Below are 21,854 nucleotides of genomic sequence, written 5' to 3' on the forward strand. Positions count from 1 at the left end.
GACAATATCTTCTATTTCTTTTGTACAGTGACTAGCACCATGCTTGGAAGATTATGAGCATCATATAGTGGGTAAAACCCTGATATTTATATTTTCACCTTTATGAGCTGAGAATTCATCATTCCACCACTGAAGGGAAACATTTTGCCTCTCCCACATTAAAGAACAGACACAGTCAGGTTTTCCACAAATGCTCACAAGAATCTCCCATGGTATTTGGTACTGCTAGGAGTTTAGAAAAGTTCTTAGCAAACTAACTTTCAATACAAAACAATCAGTGCCTAAAAGAGGGAATCAAATTTTTCACTTAGAAATGGTTTTGCTTCATTCTTTCTGAATTATATTAACAAACACTTTGTTGGAATTTAATAGGCCTCTTGAGCTAGAAAAGTCTCATTTTTCTTTCCCACTGAAATATTTTATAGCTGAACAAATATTAATATACTCCATATGAGCCTATCTTTTTGCCTTTTGTAGGTTATGTCATCCAAAGTTTAAGCTTTTTATCTCTTCACAGACAAAGGAAGCATATTTAGGATTTCAAACACTAAAGTGAACTAGTAGAGGTTTTAAATTAAATAGGGAAATGAACTACAATGAATGCTGTTCTTTCTTTGATGAAGAGATCATCAGTCTGCTTATTTGATTGTTAGCTATCTTTGTACCTTCTCAGGTTTATTGTGCTGTCCAGGTACTACATCCTTGAAAAAGACTGCAGGGAATGAGGCAAATAAATGAACTAGAAAATCCTGAGGAGATATCAAAATTCCCTTTTGCACATCTTAGAAGGAAGGCCAACAAGGTCCGTCATAGCCTAGAATACTGTATTATGCCTTTGATTTCACAAATTAACAGGTTCTGAGCAGTCAATGGAGCATTTGAATAAATAAGATGTGAAGGCAGAGGAAATGACTGCTTGGCGAGAAAGAATCCAATCATGTCTAAGTCTGCAGAAGGAAGTATACACTCTGGTTCTACAAAATCGAAGTTGTAGGTTCCATGAGCTAATTTGATACAGATGAAAAATTCTCGTTTAAAGCCCAGCAACTGTACCCTTAGCCATAGCCAGCAGTCTCAGAAATGCTGACTGACAACATAAAAGGTAGAATGGGTGATCAGCATGGTCAGCTTGGTGCCGACCCACTCTTAATGTTGAGAAAACAAAAAAACCCTCAAAATGCAGTGTTGCTGGTGGTGAACTAAACTGAATGCCTTCGGCACATTACTCCAGCCTTGACATATTCCAATTACTCTGGCTGCTCCTGGGCTCCGGGCGGGAACAAGAGTAAGAGCACAATCCATCACACCTACTGACTTTATGCGGACCTAACATCACATCACAAAAGCAGATTCATTAGGGTCCTTCTAATTTCAAGACACAAGATAAATACGTAAACAAGGAAATTTGTGACGAGTATGTAGATTTTTAAATTTAAAAACACTTTCAAAAAATGGAGTCAATGTGCACCTGGGGCAAAAAAAGACACGAACTCAACCATTCTAAGTCCCAAACAATTTCAAACTCAAGTTTACTTTTTACTTTAAGTATGAAATCATCAGCTATAGGACCAAAATTACTAAGTCAATATGCTCTGAAAAGCCTTAATTTTAAAAACTCCTTACTGGACTTCCTGGGATCCAGTGGCTAAGAATCCATCAAGAGACGCAGGTTCGATCCCTGGTCTGGGAAGATCCCATATGCTGAGTGGCAACTAAGCCCGTGAACCTTAAGTACTAAAGCCTCAGCACCCTAGAGCTTGTGCTCTGCAACAAGAGAAGCCACCGCGATGAGAAGCCCGCGCACCACAACTAGGGAAAGCCTGCAAGCAGTAATGAAGACCCAGCACAGCCAAAAACAAGCAAATACATAACATTTTAAAATTCCTTACTATGTAAAAATTCAAACATACACAAAAGTAGAATACAAACTGTCCCCACACCACTTTCATGTCCTGTTCCCTCAGTTGCATCCATTTTCAACTCATTTCCACTGCTTTATCTGAAGTCAACCTTGCACATTCCCTTAAAGTGAAAGTGCACTGTATTTCATCTCTAAGCATTTAAGTTATTTCATCTCTAAACATTTCAGTAAATCCTTACAATTCTAACTGAATGCCAACAGAATTTGTGGTATTTTGTGTTTTATTTTTCATTGCCTTTTATTTTAAATACCTAGGTCACCGAAAGAGGAAATATGGAGCAAGGAGAAAATTCAGATTTCTCAGTTTTTCTGGAATTTCTAGTACGTAAATATAGTTGTAAACTTCTCTCTTCCCGAAGAGGGAAACAGAGCTAGCAAGATATAGTCATGTAGTTTAACAAACACTAATTGAGCACTAGAGATGGGGCAAGGGGCCAGAGATAAAAAAAAAGAGTAAAACAAAGACCCTTTCTGTAGAATGGGTAAGACAGACACACGAACAGATAATGTCAATACAATGTGGAAAAGCTAGGGTAATGGTATTCACAGGGTACCATGGGAACAGAGAATAAAGGCACTTAGACCAAATTAGGTATTCAAGAAAGACTTCCAGGAAGATGACATCTGAGTAAGTGCAAAAATACTGCAAAGAGTTGTCACTATGTCATTATACTAAGTTCAATATCAAGTTCTTTCAAGTGGATTTACTTCCTTTTGTTGGGTGAGGAATTAGGGGATGGGGGGAAGTTTCCTTAAAAGAATATTAGTCTGAGAGGAGAGTGAAATATCAAGAACTGAACTGAGAGAGTAACAGTGACATATATACACTACCATGCGCAAAACAAATAGCTAGTGGGAAACTGTTCTATAGCACAGGGAGCTCAGCTTGGTGCTCTGTGGTGACCTGGAGGGGTGGGGTGGTGGGGGGTGGGAGGGAGGCCCCAAAAGGGTGAGGATATATGTTATAGCTCATTCACTTTGCTGTACAGCAGAAACTAACACAACACTGTAAAGCAATTATACCCCATTGAAAAAACAAAACAAAACAAAACCATTCTATCATGTTTTGTGGAGAATACCAAAAGGCTTGGTCTCTACCCTCAAGGAGGTAGGAATCTAGAGAAAAATTAAACATGCATTAGCAAATTTTACTATGGAATAGCTAATCAAAATTTAGATTTTAGTGATGGGAAGACAGGTGTAGACTGAAATATTTAAGTAAGAGCTGGGACTTCAACCAAGATTTTGAATATAAGTTTAAACCTAGATCAAAAAAGGAAGCCAGCTGAGTAAAGAATATTAAAATATATGTCTTAAGTGGTAAAGAAGTCTTCATCTTTAAAAAGGTTTTATTTATTCTTCCATATTTGGATTGAGTGAAGTAGGCAGGGAAAGGTCAAGATTTTTAATCTAAACCTCAAGCCTCCACAGAGATACATCAATGTGTGTGCTCCTGTATGTGTTAGATACGTTAGTGCTGGAGCATGAAGATTTGAATTGAGAATTTACAAGCAGATTCTAAACTATTCCATTGGAATAATACAATGTCAGGTACAGAAACAAAGATCTTCTCTGGCAGGTATCTAATTCTTGAGGAGAAACAAAAACACATACTGATAAAGATGAAAGTTGTAAAAAACACATAAGAAAATTCAATCAATATTACAAGATTTAAAAAAATTCCAATTGTCACTCAGGGATTAATGACTCACCATTTATAATTCTATGTTTAATAACAGTAACAATAACAACAGCATCAGCCAACACTCATATAGCATGTACTATGAAGCCAAGTAATTAAATCATTTAATCCTCCAAAGTGCCTATGAGGCAGGTACTACTACAATCTTCCTTGCCTTATGATGAGGTTACATCCAAAAAAACCATGGTAAGTTGAAAACACTGTAAATGCATTTAATACAACTACCCTACTGAACATCATAGCTTAGCCTAGCCTGCCTTAAATGTGCTCAGAACACTAACATTATTCTACAGCTGGGCAAAAACATCTAACACAAAGCCTATTTTACAATAAAGTACTGAATAGCTGATATAATTCATTGACTACTGTACTGAAAGTGAAAAACAGAATGGTTGTCTGGGTACAGAATGGCCTTAAGTGGATCGGTTTATTGGTTGGTTGCCCTCATGATCATACAGCCGACTGGGAACTGTGGCTCACTGTCACTGCCAGCATCTTAAGACAGGATTATACTGAATATCACTAGCCTGGGAAATGATCAAAAATCAAAAACTGAAGTATGGTTTCCACTGAATGCATTATTGCTTTTGCACATCATAAAATTGAAAAATCATTTAAGTTGGACTGTCTATATCCCTCCCACTTTACAGAGGTTTGGAGACACAGTGAGATTAGCAATTACTCTTTCCTTAACTCTAGTTTTTCAAACTTTATTAATCAGAATTTGGGCTTTCCAGGTGGCTCAGTGGTAAAAAACCCATCTGCCAATGCCGGAGATAGGGGTTCGATCCCTCAGTCAGGAAAATTCCCAGGAGAAGGAAATGGCAACCCACTCCAGTATTCAAGCCTGGAGAATTCCATGGACAGAGGAGCCTGGAGGGCCCCAGTTCCTGGGATCACAGAGTCAGACATGACTGAGCATGTACCCACAATCAGAATTTACATCAGAGGCTAACAAAAGACATATAGGTATACTGTGAGTATAAGGTTGAAATCTAGTATTTGTATAAATTCAGATAAATGTCTTATATCCTTCATTAACTTAAGTGAAATGGTGCATGACACTATCTTGGCAAAGAACCATAAAGATAAACGTCAAATCCATCCATGAGGTAAAGAGGTAAAGTTACAAATAGGAACTTACTTTAAAAATGGTGTGTTTAATAGACCAAAGAATGGTCTCTTAAATATTTCCCATCAGATTGAGGAAAGCATCTTTTTCATAATACTTACATACATGGAGAAAATAAATTATAATAAATGACCACAGCATACACAGCAATGAAGATAGCCAGTAGTAAAAACGCATTTGAAATAACTTCTGTCCCTACTGAACAGCAGAAAAATATTACTCCCCAGATAGGAATAGTTGCTTTTTTTTTTCCAACCTCTGACATCAAATTATGCATAGCTATTTCCAGCATTTATTTATATTACATGACATTATAATACAGTTATTTATTCAGTAGTCTTCTCTTCAGGCTGTGAGTCTTTGAGTATAGGGCCTGAATTTACGCAACCTGGGATTTAAAGCCCATACCTGCATCTAGTATCATGAATAGAATTATGGCTTACTGAAGGAATAAATGAGTGAATGATTTGATAGGTGACATCTAATAAAATCTTGAGCACTATAAATCATTACAGAAAAGTTAGAACATCAGTAAGGTCACAAGGGTTTTGTTACTTTATGAGTAGATTCTTGTCTCCCTTGTTGACCATTTAAGGCCTTTTTACATTGGTCCTAATCTACCCTTTTAACCTTTTCTCATCTTCTCTTCTTTTAGTTAGATCCGCTGTATGAATTACTTTCATTTTCTGGCTTAAGTTCTGTGCTCTATCATCTCTATGCTTTTATTCAGTTCAATTCAATTCAGTCGCTCAGTCGTGTCCAACTCTTTGCGACCCCATGAATCGCAGCACGCCAGGCCTCCCTGTCCATCACCAACTCCCGGAGTTTACCCAAACCCATGTCCATCGAGTCAGTGATGCCATCCAACCATCTCATCCTCTGTCGTCCCCTTCTTTTCCTGGCCCCAATCGTTCCCAGCATTAGGGAACCAGCATTAGGGTCTTTTCCAATGAGTCAACTCTTTGCATGAGGTGACCAAAGTATTGGAGTTTCAGCTTCAACATCAGTCCTTCCAATGAACACCCAGGACTGATCTCCTTTAGGATGGGCTGGTTGGATCACCTTGCAGTCCAAGGGACTCTGAAGAGTCTTCTCCAACACCACAGTTCAAAAGCATCAATTCTTCGGCGCTCAGCTTTCTTCACCATCCAACTCTCACATCCATACATGACCACTGGAAAAACCATAGCCTTGACTAGACGGACCTTTGTTGGCCAAGTAATGTCTCTGCTTTTAAATATGCTATCTAGGTTTACTCAGTAATCTCCAAAAGTTTTAGCTTATGCAGTCCTTCAGTATAAATAAGTATACTTTACTTAACACTGTGATAGTATGCTTATTGTAAAGCAATCATAAAAACAGAAGAAATATTTTAAACAAATGAGGTAGACGTACATAAACAAGTTTTAATCTTTCCTTTATGTATACAATGCATTGTTTCGCATGTATTTCACTTTTAAAATCACTGATTTATATCAGAGGAACAAATCTCATACAGTACTTGTGAGAATAAAATCAATTTCTACATGTAAAGCACTTAGAACAACACTGGTCATATAGGTAACACAGTAGATGTCAGTTAATTTGGTTAACATTATTACTGTCAATGCAGTTTCTTTAGACTGGAATATTAATAATTCCACATACTTATCCTCTAGTCCCACTCCTGCAAACCCCTCAAAGGTCAAATTCATATGATACCTTTTCAAAGAATTGTTTGAATGCATCTCTTAAGTCAGGATTTCTCCAAGTAGGAGGTACTAAATCCTACAGAGCTTAGCAAGAAGCCATGGCTAAAAAGCCAAAATAAAGATGGAAGAGTTGGAAAAAATTAAGGATGGGTTTCTAGAAAATGAGGCAAATGAAAAAAGAAGTGATTATTAACCCTAAGAAAAATAAAATACACAAAAAAGAAATATAGTACATTATCTGGCTCTGCAGTAAACAACACTTGTGTGTGTTAGTCGCTTGGTCGTGTCCGACCCTTTGCAACCTCATGGACTGTAGCTCGCCAGGCTCCTCAATCCATGGGGATTCTCCAGGCAAGAACACTGGGGAACACTATAGGGTTGCCATGCCTTTGTCCAGAGGATCTTTCCAACTCAGGAATCTCCCAGGTCTTCTGCACTGCAGGCAGATTCTTTACCATCTGAGCCACCAAGGAAGCCCAAACAATGTTTAGATAGACCCAGTGACAGAAATACTGACTACTAATTTAACCCAAAACTGTGATATAACCATATGGGAAAGATACAGCATTATACCAGCCCCCAAATCCTCAACTTTTGTTAGCAAAAGTCTAAAGGAATTAAACATGAACTAGAAACTTAGGTATATTACTTTAAAACTCATAGATAAGTACCAGAAGAAATTTTAAAACAACAGAGAAAAGGAAAAGATTTTCCTTTTAGAAACTTCGAGAAAGCTAAAAGTAGTTTTGTACCATGAGATCAGCAGTGAGAATGGCATCTGTTCTTCTTTTCAATAGTAACAGGAGAAGTTAAAAAGCAAGGAAGCTTTCTCCTTGCTTTCATAATTTTAAAAGAAAATTTAAAAGAAACTGAATTTTATATCCTGTCAACCTATTCAAAGCATTTTACAACACGCAAAGACTCAAAAAAAATTTTTTTCTCCTATGCAGCACTCTTTCTCAGGAATTTATCTGCCAAGACACATTCATACTCAAGAAGAGAATAAAAATAAAAGAGACGACACAGAATCCAGAAAGTAGGAAATCCAACAGGTCTATTGGTCAAATCGTATTAAAAGTTATTGGTTTTAAGAAGATCAATATAAAGGCATTCAGCTGATTTTTGAAATGTTAAAATATTTCTTGTGCTTTTAGACTTAGTTATACTTTAACATTAATCTGAACATAAAAGAAATTACAAGAGGTTTTCTCTCTTACCTGTAACACAGCAGCAAATAAGTATACTACTACAAAGATCACAGTTAAAGACGTGTGACCACTTTTCATCAAATGAATAGTGTAGAGGAAAATTAAATGTCCAGGTATCACTAAAAGCAGTAGAACTTGAGCAGACTTATTATTTACCCCTGTAATATAACATATAAAAGTTGTTAAAACAAAATCATGTATTGGTGAATAATAGATCATAGTTATTAAAATTTGAGGATTACTTCTAGTTATTACTACTATAGTGCATAGAACCACATAAAATTCAATTGCTTAAAATAAATTTTAGCTATTTATAATTCGCTTAATTTTTAGAAATTTTCCCTATATGTTATATACTAATTAAATGAAAGGCTGCTGATGAAAGCTTGCTGTGAAGAACACAGATCAAACTATAACATTATAAAAATGGAGGGAAGACAAAAGAAAAAATATGAAGTTCTTAAAGTACTGGAACGTATTTTTTTCCTACATCATTTAATTCCTTATTATTGATCATTTTAATAACTAAATGATACCTAATCATCTTCTAATAGAGGTTTTTTGGTCATTAAATGTTTTAATTTTATTTTTCCTTTAGCAGTCTTTCACTGCTATTAAAAGACTGGGTATTTCTGAACCTCATTCAAAAGTTACACTTATTACAATACATTTATTTTCATTAGGAAAAAAAAGTTGTCAAGAATTGTGAGGTTTAAAATTGTGGTTTACAGGTTTCCCTGGTGGTCCAGTGGTTAAGACTCTGAGCTTCCACAGCAGGGAGCATAGGTTTGATTCCTGGTTGTATAAGTTCTGCATGCCTGCCACATAGTACAGCCAAAAATAAACAAAATAAAATTGTGGTTTAGTTTTTTGGATATCACGTGCCTGGGACATAACAATGTCGTTGTAACTGAGGTTATCCCCTCTCATTCTGCTTGTTGGGGATCAAATGCCTACATTTAGAAAGGTCAAAAAGATTAATGTATGAAAGAGTGTGTGCTATGTGGTTAGTTGCTCAGTTGTGTCCGACTTTTTGTAACCCCAAGGACTCTAGCCCGCCAGGCATCTCTGTCCATGGGAACTGTCCAGGCAACAATACTGGAGTGGGTTGCCATGCCCTTCTCCAGGGGATCTTCCCAACCCAGGGATCGAACCCAGGTCTCCTGCATTGCAGGCGGATTCTTTACCAGCTGAGCCACTGGGGAAGCCCATGAAAGAGTATGTTTCCCTAAATAAATCACCAACAATGTTTTCTTATATGCACAAGGTTCTTCTTTCCTAACTTATAAACAAGATATCCAAGAGAAAGATAAAAAAGAAAAACTATACAAAGTTCTTTAACAATTGCAGAATTGATCCACAGTCTTTTGTTGTTGCTGTTCACTGAGATTTAGTGAACAAAATCTACTCTGTTTAAAATCTATCTGGCTCTCAGAAACAGAAAATTGGGCAACATTCATAAACAAAATATGTATTCAACAAATGTTGTCTGCCTGTACTCACAGAGAGGAAGAGTTCCAGGAATAAAATATGCAAAAATCCACAAGCACCTACCTGGACCAAAAAAAGTTCTAAAAGGGTAGTAACAACCTTTGGGTTCATCAGGCAATTCTCCTGGAATGCTGTGTAAGTGAAGATAGGTAGAAACCCTACTGGCCTGAATGGCCACCAAATTACCACCAATGCCTAAAACAGAAGAAAAAGCAATTAAGATAGTTAGCTTTGTATTTTCAATAATGTGCACAAATTCAACTGAATTTATATCTCTACGTCACCCCCTGGGCCAATAAAACAGGACAAAGAGTTCTTCTGAAATGTTGAGTTATTTGATGTTGATGTAGACATTCCAAAGGCATAAAATTCCTGCTATGAAAGACTCATTCATTGTTTTTTCAAATCTAACTCACTGTTTGGTCTGAAAGCAGAGTAATTTTTAAAAATTACTATCACAATCAAGATGTAAAACTAGGTAACAATACGTTTCACATTTATCATCTTTATAAATTTATTCAAATAGATAAGGCCTGATACATGTCTTCTCAGATTACTGAAGAAATTGCTATAAGACACTGAAAAAAATACTCAAGAAAGTGATCTTTTAACCTAGATTATCCTCTCATGTACTCTTAGGAAGAGGAGCTAATGCCAAGAAGCAAAATGAATTCCAAAGGGTGGTAAGTATCCCCAGGGTGAATTAGGACACCCAAACTCTTCCTACTTTGACGGATTATGAGAGAAAGAGATAGTAGCCATAAAAACAAGCAGGAAGAAAACAACTAAAAATTTCAAATTGCTGAATGCTAAGAATGAGCTAAAATAATCATTAAGAATACCTGTGAACCTTGGACACAAGGAGAGTCTACACCCACTGTCAACTATTTCTGCAAGCATCCCATGAGTGCTTGTGAGATAGACTCAGGCAGGACAGAATGCTCGAGAGAGCCAACCTTGGTGGCACACAGCAAGGAATCACATCCAGGACTTCCCTGGTGGTCCAGTGGTTAAGAATCTGCCTGCCAATGCAGGGAGCACAGGTTCCATTCCTGGTCCGAGAAGATCCCACATGCCACAGAGCAACTAAAGCCTGTGAGCCGCAACTACTGAGCCCTCATGCTTTAGAGCCCATGCTCTACAAGAGAAGCCACTACAACTGGAAGCCTGCATACTGCAGTTAGAGAGTAGCTTCCGCTCGCCACAACTAGAGAAAGCCTGCACCCAGCAGTGAAGACCCAGCACAGCCAAAAATTAAATGCATTAATAAATAAGATTTTAAAAAAGAGAAAGAAACTGCATCCATTTCTGACTCCCTCTCTCATATGAGGGCTTCCCTGGTGGCTCAGATGGTAAAGAATCCGCCTGTGATGCTGGGGACCTGGGTTGGGAAGATCCCCTGGAGAAAGAAATGGCAACCCACCCCAGTATTCTTGCCTGAATCCTCATGGACAGAGGAGCCTGGCAGGCTGTAGTCCATGGGGTTGCAGAGTCGGACATGACAGAGCAACTGAATAACAACAACAGAATTGGGACCATCTAAACTGAGTCCAGCTGGCTGATTCTAAATACAAAACTTTTCACTATAAAAAAACAAAAGTCTGTGAATGGAGTAAGCAGATGTCTGCAATCTCTCATCATTCTTACAACTGTTCTGCTCAAGTGGGAGAATAAAGGAATGTTTTCTGTAGAAACTGAACAAGAGAGACTCAGGCCTCAAGGATACCAGACACTATGTGGTACTGATGCAAAATAAGGATGAACTGGAAGTCTGCATCATTAACAGTGGGATTCCTTCAGACCTTCATTTTGCGCCAAAGGGCAGGCAGGAGTCTAACATCCCAGAGCGGAGGTTCGATGTTCAAACTCAGAGGGCTCCCCATGACATGGCCAACCAACCCCACCCCAATCTCCCAATAGTAAAGTGCCCAGTCAACCACCCTCTCCCACCTCCAAGGTACTTAGCTTCTCCATGCCTCAGCTGCCTTCCTGTAAAACAGAGAAAACAATCCCTCTCTCATAGAGATGATGACATGAGCAAGTTTGTGTTTATACTTGGAGACTTTACCACTCTATTCCCATCAACTGATACACCATACTGATACAAAATCAAAACTACATAGAAGTTTTTTAACAATATTATCTATCAACTTGATCTAAAGGACATTTATAGAACACACCACCCAACAGCAGCAGAATACATAATTTTTACAAGTATACACATGAGAACATTCACACAGATGGACCACACTGTGAGCCATAAAACAAGTTTCAATAAATTTGAAATAATTGCAACATATAAAGTATGTTTTCTGGCCACAACAGAAAAGATAGATATCTGAGAATTCCCCCAAATGCTGGAAACTAAACAACATACTTCCAAATAACCCACAAATTAAAGAAAAAAATCACAAAGGAAATTTTAAAATATTCTGGATTTAATGAAAATGAAAGATAATGCTGTGAAAGTGCTGCACTCAATATGTCAGCAACTTTGGAAAACTCAGCAGTGGCCACAGGACTGGAAAAGGTCAGTTTTCATTCCAATCCCAAAGAAACGCAATGCCAAAGAATGCTCAAACTACCGCACAATTGCACTCATCTCACACGCTAGTAAAGTAATGCTTAAAATTCTTCAAACCAGGTTTCAGCAATATGTGAACCGTGAACTTCCAGATGTTCAAGCTGGTTTTAGAAAAGGCAGAGGAACCAGAGATCAAATTGCCAACATCCGATGGATCATCGAAAAAGCAAGAGAGTTCCAGAAAAACATATATTTCTGCTTTATTGACTATGCCAAAGCCTTTGACTGTGTGGATCACAATAAACTGTGGAAAATTCTGAAAGAGATGGGAATACCAGACCACCTGACCTGCCTCTTGAGAAACCTGTATACAGGTCAGGAGGCAACAGTTAGAACTGGACATGGAACAACAGACTGGTTCCAAATAGGAAAAGGAATACATAAAGGCTGTATATTGTCACCCTGCTTATTTAACTTATATACAGAGTACATCATGAGAAAAGCTGGGCTGGAGGAAGCACAAGCTGGAATCAAGATTGCTGGGAGAAATATCAATAACCTCAGATATGCATAGGACACCACCCTTATGGTAGAAAGTGAAGAAGAACTAAAGGGCCTCTTGATGAAAGTGAAAGAGGAGAGTGAAAAAGTTGGCTTAAAGCTCAACATTCAGAAAACTAAGATCATGGCATCTGGTCCCATCACTTCATGGGAAATAGATGGGGAAACAGTGGAAACAGTGGCTGACTTTATTTCTGGGGGCTCCAAAATCACTGCAGATGGTAATTGCAGCCATGAAATTAAAAGACGCTTACTCGTTGGAAGGAAAGTTATGACCAACCTAGACAGCCTATTAAAAAGCAGAGACATTACTTTGTCAACAAAGGTCCATCTAGTCAAGGCTATGGTTTTTCCAGTGGTCATGTATGGATATGAGAGTTGAACTATAAAGAAAGCTGAACACTGAAGAATTGATGCTTTTGAACTGTGGTGTTGGAGAAGACTCTTGAGAGTCCCTTGGACTGCAAGGAGATCCAACCAGTCCATCCTAAAGGAGATCAGTCCTGGGTGTTCATTGGAAGGTCTGATGTTGAAGCTGAAACTACAATAGTTTGGCCACCTGATGCAAAGAGCTGACTCATTTGAAAAGACCCTGATGCTGGGAAAGATTGAGGGTGGGAGGAGAAGGAGACAACAGAGGATGAGATGGCTGGATGGCATCACCGACTCAATAGACATGGGTTTGGGTAGACTCCGGGAGTAGGTGATGGACAGGGTGGCCTGGTGTGCTGTGGTTCATGGGGTTGCAAAGAGTCGGACACGACTGAGCAACTGAACTGAACTGAACATGTTGAGATTTATGGGAGGTACACAGAGTAGTACTTAGAAATTCACAGCATTAAATCTTACATTAGAAAAGAAGAGTACTACTCTATATAAAATAACTAATAAGAACCTGCTGTATAGCACAGGGAATCCTACTCAGTACTCTGTAATGGCCTATTTGGGAAAAGACTCTAGAATCTTAAAAAAAAAGAGTGGGTATATGTATATGTATAACTGATTCACTTTGCTGTACACCTGAAACTAACACAACGTTGTAAATCAACTATACTCCAATAAAACTTTTTAAAAACTCCCATAATAAGACTAGCATCATTCTGAGTTCAAAATCCAACAATGACTATATGAAAAAGGAAAATTATAAGCCAATCTTGTGAATCAAAATAAATGTAAAAAGATATCAATCTGCTGGCAAACCAAATCCAGCAAAATGTTAAGTATGTAAAATACATCATCAAAAAATCAGATTTATCTTAGGAATATAAGACTGACTTAATAATTGAAAACAATATAATATTGCACATTAACAAATAAATGAAGGAAAAATATGATTATATGAATAAACAGAAAAATTGATAAAATTCAGCATTTTATCATTTATTATTAAAAATGCTTAGCAAACCAGGAATTGAGGGGGACTTCTTTAGACTGATAACCATACACACTCACCCCCCGACACACACATCCACACACATGAAATCTGTCATATACAAAAGAGGTACTGCAGATCAATAAAGACTGATATAGACTTTTCAATAAATAGTGTTTTTTGATTGCACATTTTTTAATTCAAAAATTAATATTAAATGGAAGTCTTTTAATTACTCTTTTGTAAAAGCCCTAAGTAAAGCAGTTCATCTTAACTCGGGTAAACGGTTTTCATGGCAGCCACAGCATTACACTTCACATATGTTGTTCTCCTGTCATGTAACATCCAACAGATAAGGTACCAAGAGCTCAGAACAGTTACTAATTGTTTGCTCTTTACATTCTGTAACATAAATAGCCACTATCTCAATCAAGCTATAGGCATCATGATAACAGAGGGAATTTGTCTTACTGCTAGCTGTACATAGCAGACAGACATTGATCTAATTTGTTGGATAGCTATTTCATATTTTAAAATACAATTTTATTTATTTATTATAATTGGAGGCTAATTACTTTACAATAATGTGGTGGTTTTTGCCATACATTGACATGAATCAGCCACAGGTGTACAAATAGTTATTAAACACCACAAAAATACCAGTGGAGGTGTAATGGAATTGTGAATTAGTAAAGGTGAATTGACCAGTCTTGGATGAAAGAGTCCACTCTTCTTCTGGGATACAAGTAGAAAAGGTTAAGAGTAGAGGTTAAGCACAGACACTCTTAGAGGTCAGAAGAGGGGTAAAGGAAGAGGAAGGAGAAGGAAGCTGGGAGGTACCGGCCTAAAGCCTCTGTCTTCTCTGCACCGCTGCCCTACAACAAACATTAAAGGAACTTCTGGCAGGTGGAAAACAACGCTAGATGGAAATCTGAATCTACAGAAAGGAAAGAAGAGTGCTGAAAATGTTAAATATATAGGGAAATATAAAAAGATACCAACCCCTCAGTTTTAATCTTTAAAAAAAATAACTGTGGAAAGCAAAAATGTTACAGGGTTTATAACAAAGTAAAATGTATGACAAAAGAGCTCATAAGAGAGCGTGAAATTGCAAAAGGATAAGACGTAGGTTCTTATACATAAAGGGTAAGAGATAAGGTTCTTATCCTTTATGTAAAGTGGTATATTGCTGCTTGAAAGAGACTGTGATAAAGATATAATAAGCCCTAGATTAGTAGTTCTCAAAGTATGGTCTGGAAAAAAGGTTAGAAGGAAGGTTAGATTCAGAAATTCTAACTCCTAGCCAACAGAAGTACCAGAAGGGGAGGTTCACATCATATATTAGCATGGAAAAAGCTTTACGAAATTCTGTGGAAAAGAAATCTTTTTAACCTAATGTTTCCCAAACTTAGCTGACCACAGAACTCACTTAAATAGTAGGATTAAACAGTACGCATAGAAGATCTAAAAGTCATCTGCCACATAGTAGGTATTTACTAAACAGCAAATGATGATGATGATGATATGATAAAGACTATGACAAAACAGGGATCTTTTAAATAGGACATGCCTTAGCACATTTAAAATGAAATTCAGTTCTCAGAAGTTCCACTTTTTCTGTGGAACGTGGAATGACTCTTCTCTATCAATGTTTTTAATGAATGGCATTAACACTAGAAAGAATTTACGGTGATACCCAACTAAGAGGTTTACTTACTGAGATAAAAAAAATGATTTACCACTATGCCATACCATACACAGACTTCCAAAGATAGCACTTCAGCAAATTGTTTCTTATAGAGGGTGAAATCACAGGGAAACTAAAACCTTACTACTAAAGGGGTTGTAATTTAAGTTAAATTTCTCATTGAAATGCTGGGCAACACGGTTCTAGCTGGGCAACAAAAACTTCTAATGGTCATTGTTGGATAATATTTATGCTAGTAAACTCATCAAATAATAGTCATTGAAGAGGATTTGGACAGGGGGAAAGAAAGTGGTAGCTATTACAGGCAGTGAAAATTACATCTCCGTATGGCCACAATACAAGAATCAAATCATGATGAAGGATACAGTTGTATGTATATAGGGAGAGCCCTGATAGCTAGGGAGAAAAATTCTAATTTGATTGGACAGGCAGGAGAAAATCACTGTTAAATTCCATTATCTTAAAACTAATGTAATAAAAACAATGCTTAAGGTAGACCAGTCTTCTAGTGACATTCAATTTGTATTGTATAGGGAGTGAGTCAGGAAGGCTACTTTATTACTTGACTGATGGCTGTACTGAGATATTAGTGGACTACAGTGGTAAGACATACTTGTTATATAAATAAATGAACAGATAAAATTATGTTAATGTACAAATAGACATGGTTTGGTCATTATCTATTTAAAGAGGATGAAGAGCCAGGTAAAATCAAATGGTTCTGTGATTTTATGGGCAGGGAGAATGGTGGTATCAGGAAAACTGGGAAGAGGCATCTCTAGGGCAAATTTATTCATTTACTGCAAAATTAAAATGTTAAGTAAAAATTTTAGATATGGGGACTTCTCTGGTGGTTGAGCAGTTAAGAATCCATCTTGCAATTCAGGAGACATGAGTTCCATCCCTGGTTGGGAAACTAAGATCCCACAAGACTCAGAGCAACTAAGAACCCATACACCACAACTAGAGAACTGGCGTGTGGCAATGGAGATCTCGTGTGCCACAACTAAGACTGGATGCAGGAAAATAGATAATTTTTTAAAAACATCTTAGATATGAAATTAGATTTTAGAGAATTTGCCTCTGCAGAACATATTTTCTTATCCATAAATATATAAAAAGTGATTTATATTAAATGTGTATATCCTCTGATATAGTTTCCTCCAGGTAGAATTATCTTAAATTATATTGGCTTAGGTTATCATGAAATCCAGTTTAATGACAGCCAGCCCTAACGCCCGTGGGACTGGATTAAAATTATCTTTTTAAAATGGAATTCATATAAAAATCCCTGTGAATTTAACTATTATAATTCCCATTTTATAGAGAAGAAAAAACATAAAGCAGATCTGAAAAGGATCAGCAGAGGAATGATAGATTTTAATGGGCTGAATTGACTTCAGCAATGCTTAAACCTAGCTAAATCTAATTTAGCCACAAAAATTGATGAGGGCAGCAACAAAACAATGTAAGATAGCATATAAGATAAGCCCAAAGTAAATTATAATAGACTATTGAAATATCCTATGTGGCTCAGATGGTAAAGAATCTGCTTGCAGTGCAGGAGACCCAGGTTCAATCCCTGAGTCGGGAGATCCCCCGGAGAAGGGAATGGCTACCAGCTCCAGTATTCTTGGCTAGAGAATTCCATAGAGAGAGGAGCTACAGTCCATGGGATCACAAAGAGTCAAACACAACTGAATGACTAACACTTTCTTTTTTCATTCTGCCACACTAACTTTAAAAATCAATTATGTCTGACTTCTTAAATTAATAATCTAGAGATAAGATGAAGTAAGAGTTTTTTTCAAAACTATGTTCTGTATACTGAGAACATGGAATGTAATTTCTACCACAAGCAACAACCTGGTACTGAAAATAAAATGGATAGAACATTTATTTATTTACTAAATGGATAGAAATAAAATGGAAGAGAGACCTCTGAATTCAAAGATTCCTGTTCATACCTAAGAATACAGAGAGATACCACATCATTATGAAACAGTAATTCTTACCATTAATAACTGGTGTGTAAACAACAATCCCAACCAAGTTTGGATCAGATACAGTTGTGTCCAGAATAAGGCCCCCAATGCTGAAAGATATAAAATCATGTAATTTAGGGAAGAGGAAAGGAAATGGACTAATTTGAAATTGCTTTTTATATATAAACACTCCTAGTTTTAAAAATAAATATTTAGCTATTTTAAAAATTGAATAAAAAGAAAAGATATTAACAGTAAAAATCAATGTCAAAAGTAAAATGTTGATAATAAAACATGGCATAAGCTGTAGCCCCACATTTCAGGGCTCTCCTTCTGGTCTATATATTTACATACCCTATTTGTAAAAAGGAAAAAACATATACTTTCAGTGCACTATAATGTCTGGAAGGACATATAAGAAATTACTAACAATGTCTATCCCTAGGGCTGAGACTGACAGGAGAGTCATGGTTACTTTATATCCTTCTTTGCTTATTCGTTCTTTTAAAATCATGTGCATTTTATTATCTTTATAATTTAAAAAAATTTTAAAGAGTATTTTTTTTACATTTGAAGTAAGCAAGCCATTAAGAGATGACTTTTATTCTGTTCACATTAAATACAGTACATGACAGTGTCTTATCATTGCTAAGTTAAAATAATGAGTTATAGCCACAGGAAGAGCTGACCTGGAGAACAGACGTCCGGAAAAGTAACATACTTTTTTCTTTTTATACAGTGGAAAGACATATACTATCAATATCTCAATGGAGCTTGGAGATTTTTTTTGTTGTTTCCAAGACCATTATCAATTGGTTAACTTCAGTCTGTTGGTCTACCTAGTATTATATAAAACAGTGTTGGTCCCAATATTTCATGGGATCCTGTTGTCTAAGTCCACATTACAGAAAAATGAACTATATGTGTCACAGAATAGGGTTGATGGCCAAAGTATCAGATCCAATGTACTTACCACTACCAGATAGTTAATACTAGGAAATTATTTTTAAAAATTTATTATTAAATCTTTATTATTTTAGTTCTTGAATAAATGAAAGGCTTAATATGCTTATTCTTCTAGGAGTTCCCATAAAAAGGTATACAATAAAGTCTAAAAATAGTTATCCTTAGAAATATTTTACTATTTTAAGCCCTAATTAAACAAAAATACAAACTTCCTAGAATAAAGTAGTTATGTGTCAAAGAATAAATCTCCCTGCCAAAACACATAGATAATGCTGTGCAGAAAACAGGAACACTTGCTAAAATACATTTTTAAATAGTTGTATTACCTGGGCAATGAAACTTATCACAGAAAAGATAGAAATTACAAACAAAAAGAAGAAAATAAAAATCAACCATAGTTACATCATTCAGAGTTATACTGTTACCATGTTGATATACAGACTTCCATTTTTAAACATGTATATTTTTTAAAAATAAAAACTCGTATTGTAAAAGTGCTTCACTTTTATTAAATTGTATTTTTATCAAACATATATGCGTCATTTAAAAGGTGAAAGTACCACAAAGCATATAAAATAGTCCCTAGCCCTAACCCCACATCCTGCTCTCCACTAGCAATTCTTTTTAACTTCTTTAACTGTTTCTTCTGACATTTACTCCTCTATTTCTAAACAGTATGTTTATACTGCTATTTCTTGATTTTTAATTTCAGACATTTACCTCATGACATCCAACAGTGGGGTGAGCATTTAGCCTCTCTTTCTCTTCCCTCCCCACTGAAGTCCCTTCATAATTCCCTTCCTTGCCCTCTCCTGCCAATCTGGTGATAGCATTCCAATTTTTGGTGAAATCTTTAGGTTTCACTTTATTAGAACAGTGAAATCATTATTCACAATTATTCTCCTTCTCTTTTTGTTATTAAAAATTCCACTGTGATGAATATTCTTACATTTCAATCATTTGCATATATCCATAAGTATATCTTTAAGTCCTGTCAGAGTCTTAGAAGTGGAGTAATCCAACAGTATGTACATTTCTAATATTTTCTGATATTTATCTGAGCAACTTACTGTTCAAAACAAGCAATATCCTTGTCAGGTTAAAACTCACACAAAGACAAAAACACCACTAGATTTTAATCATCAATCTCGTTAGGATTTGGTTGGGGAAAGGTATGAAACTAGTAGCACGTGAGGGTCTATGCATCTACTGATTTCAATAATCCTTGTCACTTATATCTCAATCACCTGGGATAATAAAGAGTTGGCTACATAAAATGACAGACCTGAAAAATAAAAATAGGCAATTGGTTTGCTTTAATATATATACAGATACATGCATATACAATAACCCACAAACACACACACTTCAATACTAACCTACTTATAACCATAGCAGTTATGACAGGCTCCCAGCCTGAGTGGAGAACCGTCCTTGTGGCTGGATGTTTGGCAGCTATTATAATCCAGATAGGAGTTAGAGCCAAGAAAACGACACCAACTAGCGGAGGAATGTAGTAATATGTCTCTAAAATTAAAAAATACAACATTTCAATCTCTCTTCTAACCATGTAGCACATGTAAATATTAAAAGTTTACCAGAAGATATATTATCAAACATACTCATGCTATATATATACTTTATATAAATTTCAAGCAAATTGAAAACTACAAAGTAAAAATGTTACATAATGTAACTGAAAACTAATATATTAATTCAACATTTTTTGAAATAGCTATGTGACCTAGAAGTGAACAACAACAATAAGAAAAACAACAGTTAAAGACTTACTTGGCTCCTACCATTTACCAAGTACTGTGCTAAAAGCTTTGTGTTCATTATCTCACTTAATTTGTCCTTAAACGTATGAGGTAGAAACTCTTTCCTATCTTATAAAGAAACTGAGGCTTAGGAGCTTAAGAGTACATGCGTGTGTGTGTGTGTTCAGTTGCTCAGTCATGTCCAACTCTTTGCAACTCCATGGACTGTAGCCCACCAAGCTCCTCTGTCCATGGAATTTCCCAGGCAAGAATACTGGAGTGGGTTACCATTCCCTTCTCTAGGGGATCTTCCTGACCCAGGGATTGAACCCTCATCTCCTATATTGGCAGGTGGATTCTTAACCAATGAGCCACCTGGGAAGCCCCAAGAAATAGCAAAGATTGGGAGAAAAGGACACCTGTTTGACACCAAAGTTACTGCTCTAATCTCCAAACTATACAGTCCTATAGGACATTGTTTTTACCAATCAGCTGCTGGTGCTGCTGCTAAGTCGCTTCAGTCGTGTCCAACTCTGTGCAACCCCATAGACAGCAGCCCACCAGGCTCCCCCGTCCCAGGGATTCTCCAGGCAAGAACACTGGAGTGGGTTGCCATTTCCTTCTCCAATGCATGAAAGTGAAAAGTGAAAGTGATGTTGCTCAGTTGTGTCCAACTCTTAGCAACCCCATGGACTGTAGCCTACCAGGCTCCTCCGTCCATGGGATTTTCTAGGCAAGAGTACTGGAGTGGGCTGCCATTGCCTTCTCCAAATCAGCAACTTATAGCATATGCATTCCATAGAACCCTGGCCAATCAACTAATAACAGATATCCTCTCCATCCTGAATAGTGTTCCAAGCTCCAAAATAAAAATGAAATACTAGGTCTAATAAAGATAAACAGATTTCTTCACTACGAAATTCCTTAGAACCTTCATTATGTCAAGACAGAATATAGTATACTGTATTAACCACAGTTTGGCCAGACTTCCTCATTTCATATCTAGATGTTACAACTTAACTTGGACAAAAAATTTAACTTCTATACACTTCTATTTCCTTATCTATAATATAGTAAAATTTATAATAACTATTTCATGAGATTATTATGAGTCTTAAGAGAATTAACACATGTAACTTAAGTACAATAGTGCCCTGGCACATAGTTAACATTTACTGAGCACTTACTATCATCATAATCATCATTGCCATTAACATACTTTTATTTGTGACATACTTAGGAAACAGACTACCATGATTTTTTTCATACTTCTCGTGGTAGACTGTCTTACTTGATCACAATTATCCTCTCCTCATTCTTGTTATGCTTTCCTATAGAGTGCAGCAAAGCTTATTGACTTTGGCCTGGCTTGTCTTGCTTCGTAGATGTGATATATGCTATCTCTGAACAAAACCTAAAATGTGTTTTCAGAAGTCACTATAAGATTTACACATATATAGATAGATAATAAGTTACTTTCAAGACACTGATGACTATTATTACAGTTCTGTGATCCCTGAGACAGGGAAAAGAAATGAGATAAGCCCTACGATAGCCTGAAGTACTGTACTGTGAAGTAGTGAACTGTCGCTCAGTCATGTCTGACTCTTTTGCGACCACATGGACTGTAGCCCACCAGGTTTCTCTGTTCACGGGATTTCCCAGGCAAGAATACTGGAGTGGGTTGCCATTTCCTTCTCCATGGGATCTTGCTGATCCAGAGATTGAACCTACATCTCATGCATTGCAGGTGGATTCTGTACTGCTGAGCCACTTTCTAACTAAAGGTACATTTCAGACCACAGCTCAGAAAGAGAGAATTCCAGCAGAGTG

The 21,854-nt window shown here is 36.7% G+C and overlaps 1 protein-coding gene across 15 annotated transcripts in view; it reads right to left on the bottom strand.

Moving 5' to 3' along the window:
* SLC41A2 (solute carrier family 41 member 2) overlaps positions 1-21,854 on the bottom strand; it is a 156,861-nt gene that overhangs the window by 16,774 nt on the left and 118,233 nt on the right. For 10 of the 15 annotated variants that reach the window (XM_081595671.1, XM_081595668.1, XM_081595670.1 and 7 more), the window contains 4 exons: positions 19,641-19,788; positions 17,326-17,405; positions 9,209-9,340; positions 7,664-7,812 (listed from right to left, as the gene is read on the bottom strand). In XM_081595671.1, coding sequence (XP_081451797.1) covers positions 7,664-7,812; positions 9,209-9,340; positions 17,326-17,405; positions 19,641-19,788 — 509 coding nt within the window. Of the gene's footprint in view, positions 1-7,663; positions 7,813-9,208; positions 9,341-17,325; positions 17,406-19,508; positions 19,547-19,640; positions 19,789-21,854 lie in introns of all 15 variants that reach the window. The other 5 variants (XR_014083504.1, XR_014083500.1, XR_014083503.1 and 2 more) reach the window with 1 other exon arrangement.

Source organism: Giraffa tippelskirchi, chromosome 4, assembly GCF_054371585.1.
Source record: "Giraffa tippelskirchi isolate mGirTip1 chromosome 4, T2T-mGirTip1v1.2.pri, whole genome shotgun sequence".
Taxonomy (NCBI): domain Eukaryota; kingdom Metazoa; phylum Chordata; class Mammalia; order Artiodactyla; family Giraffidae; genus Giraffa; species Giraffa tippelskirchi.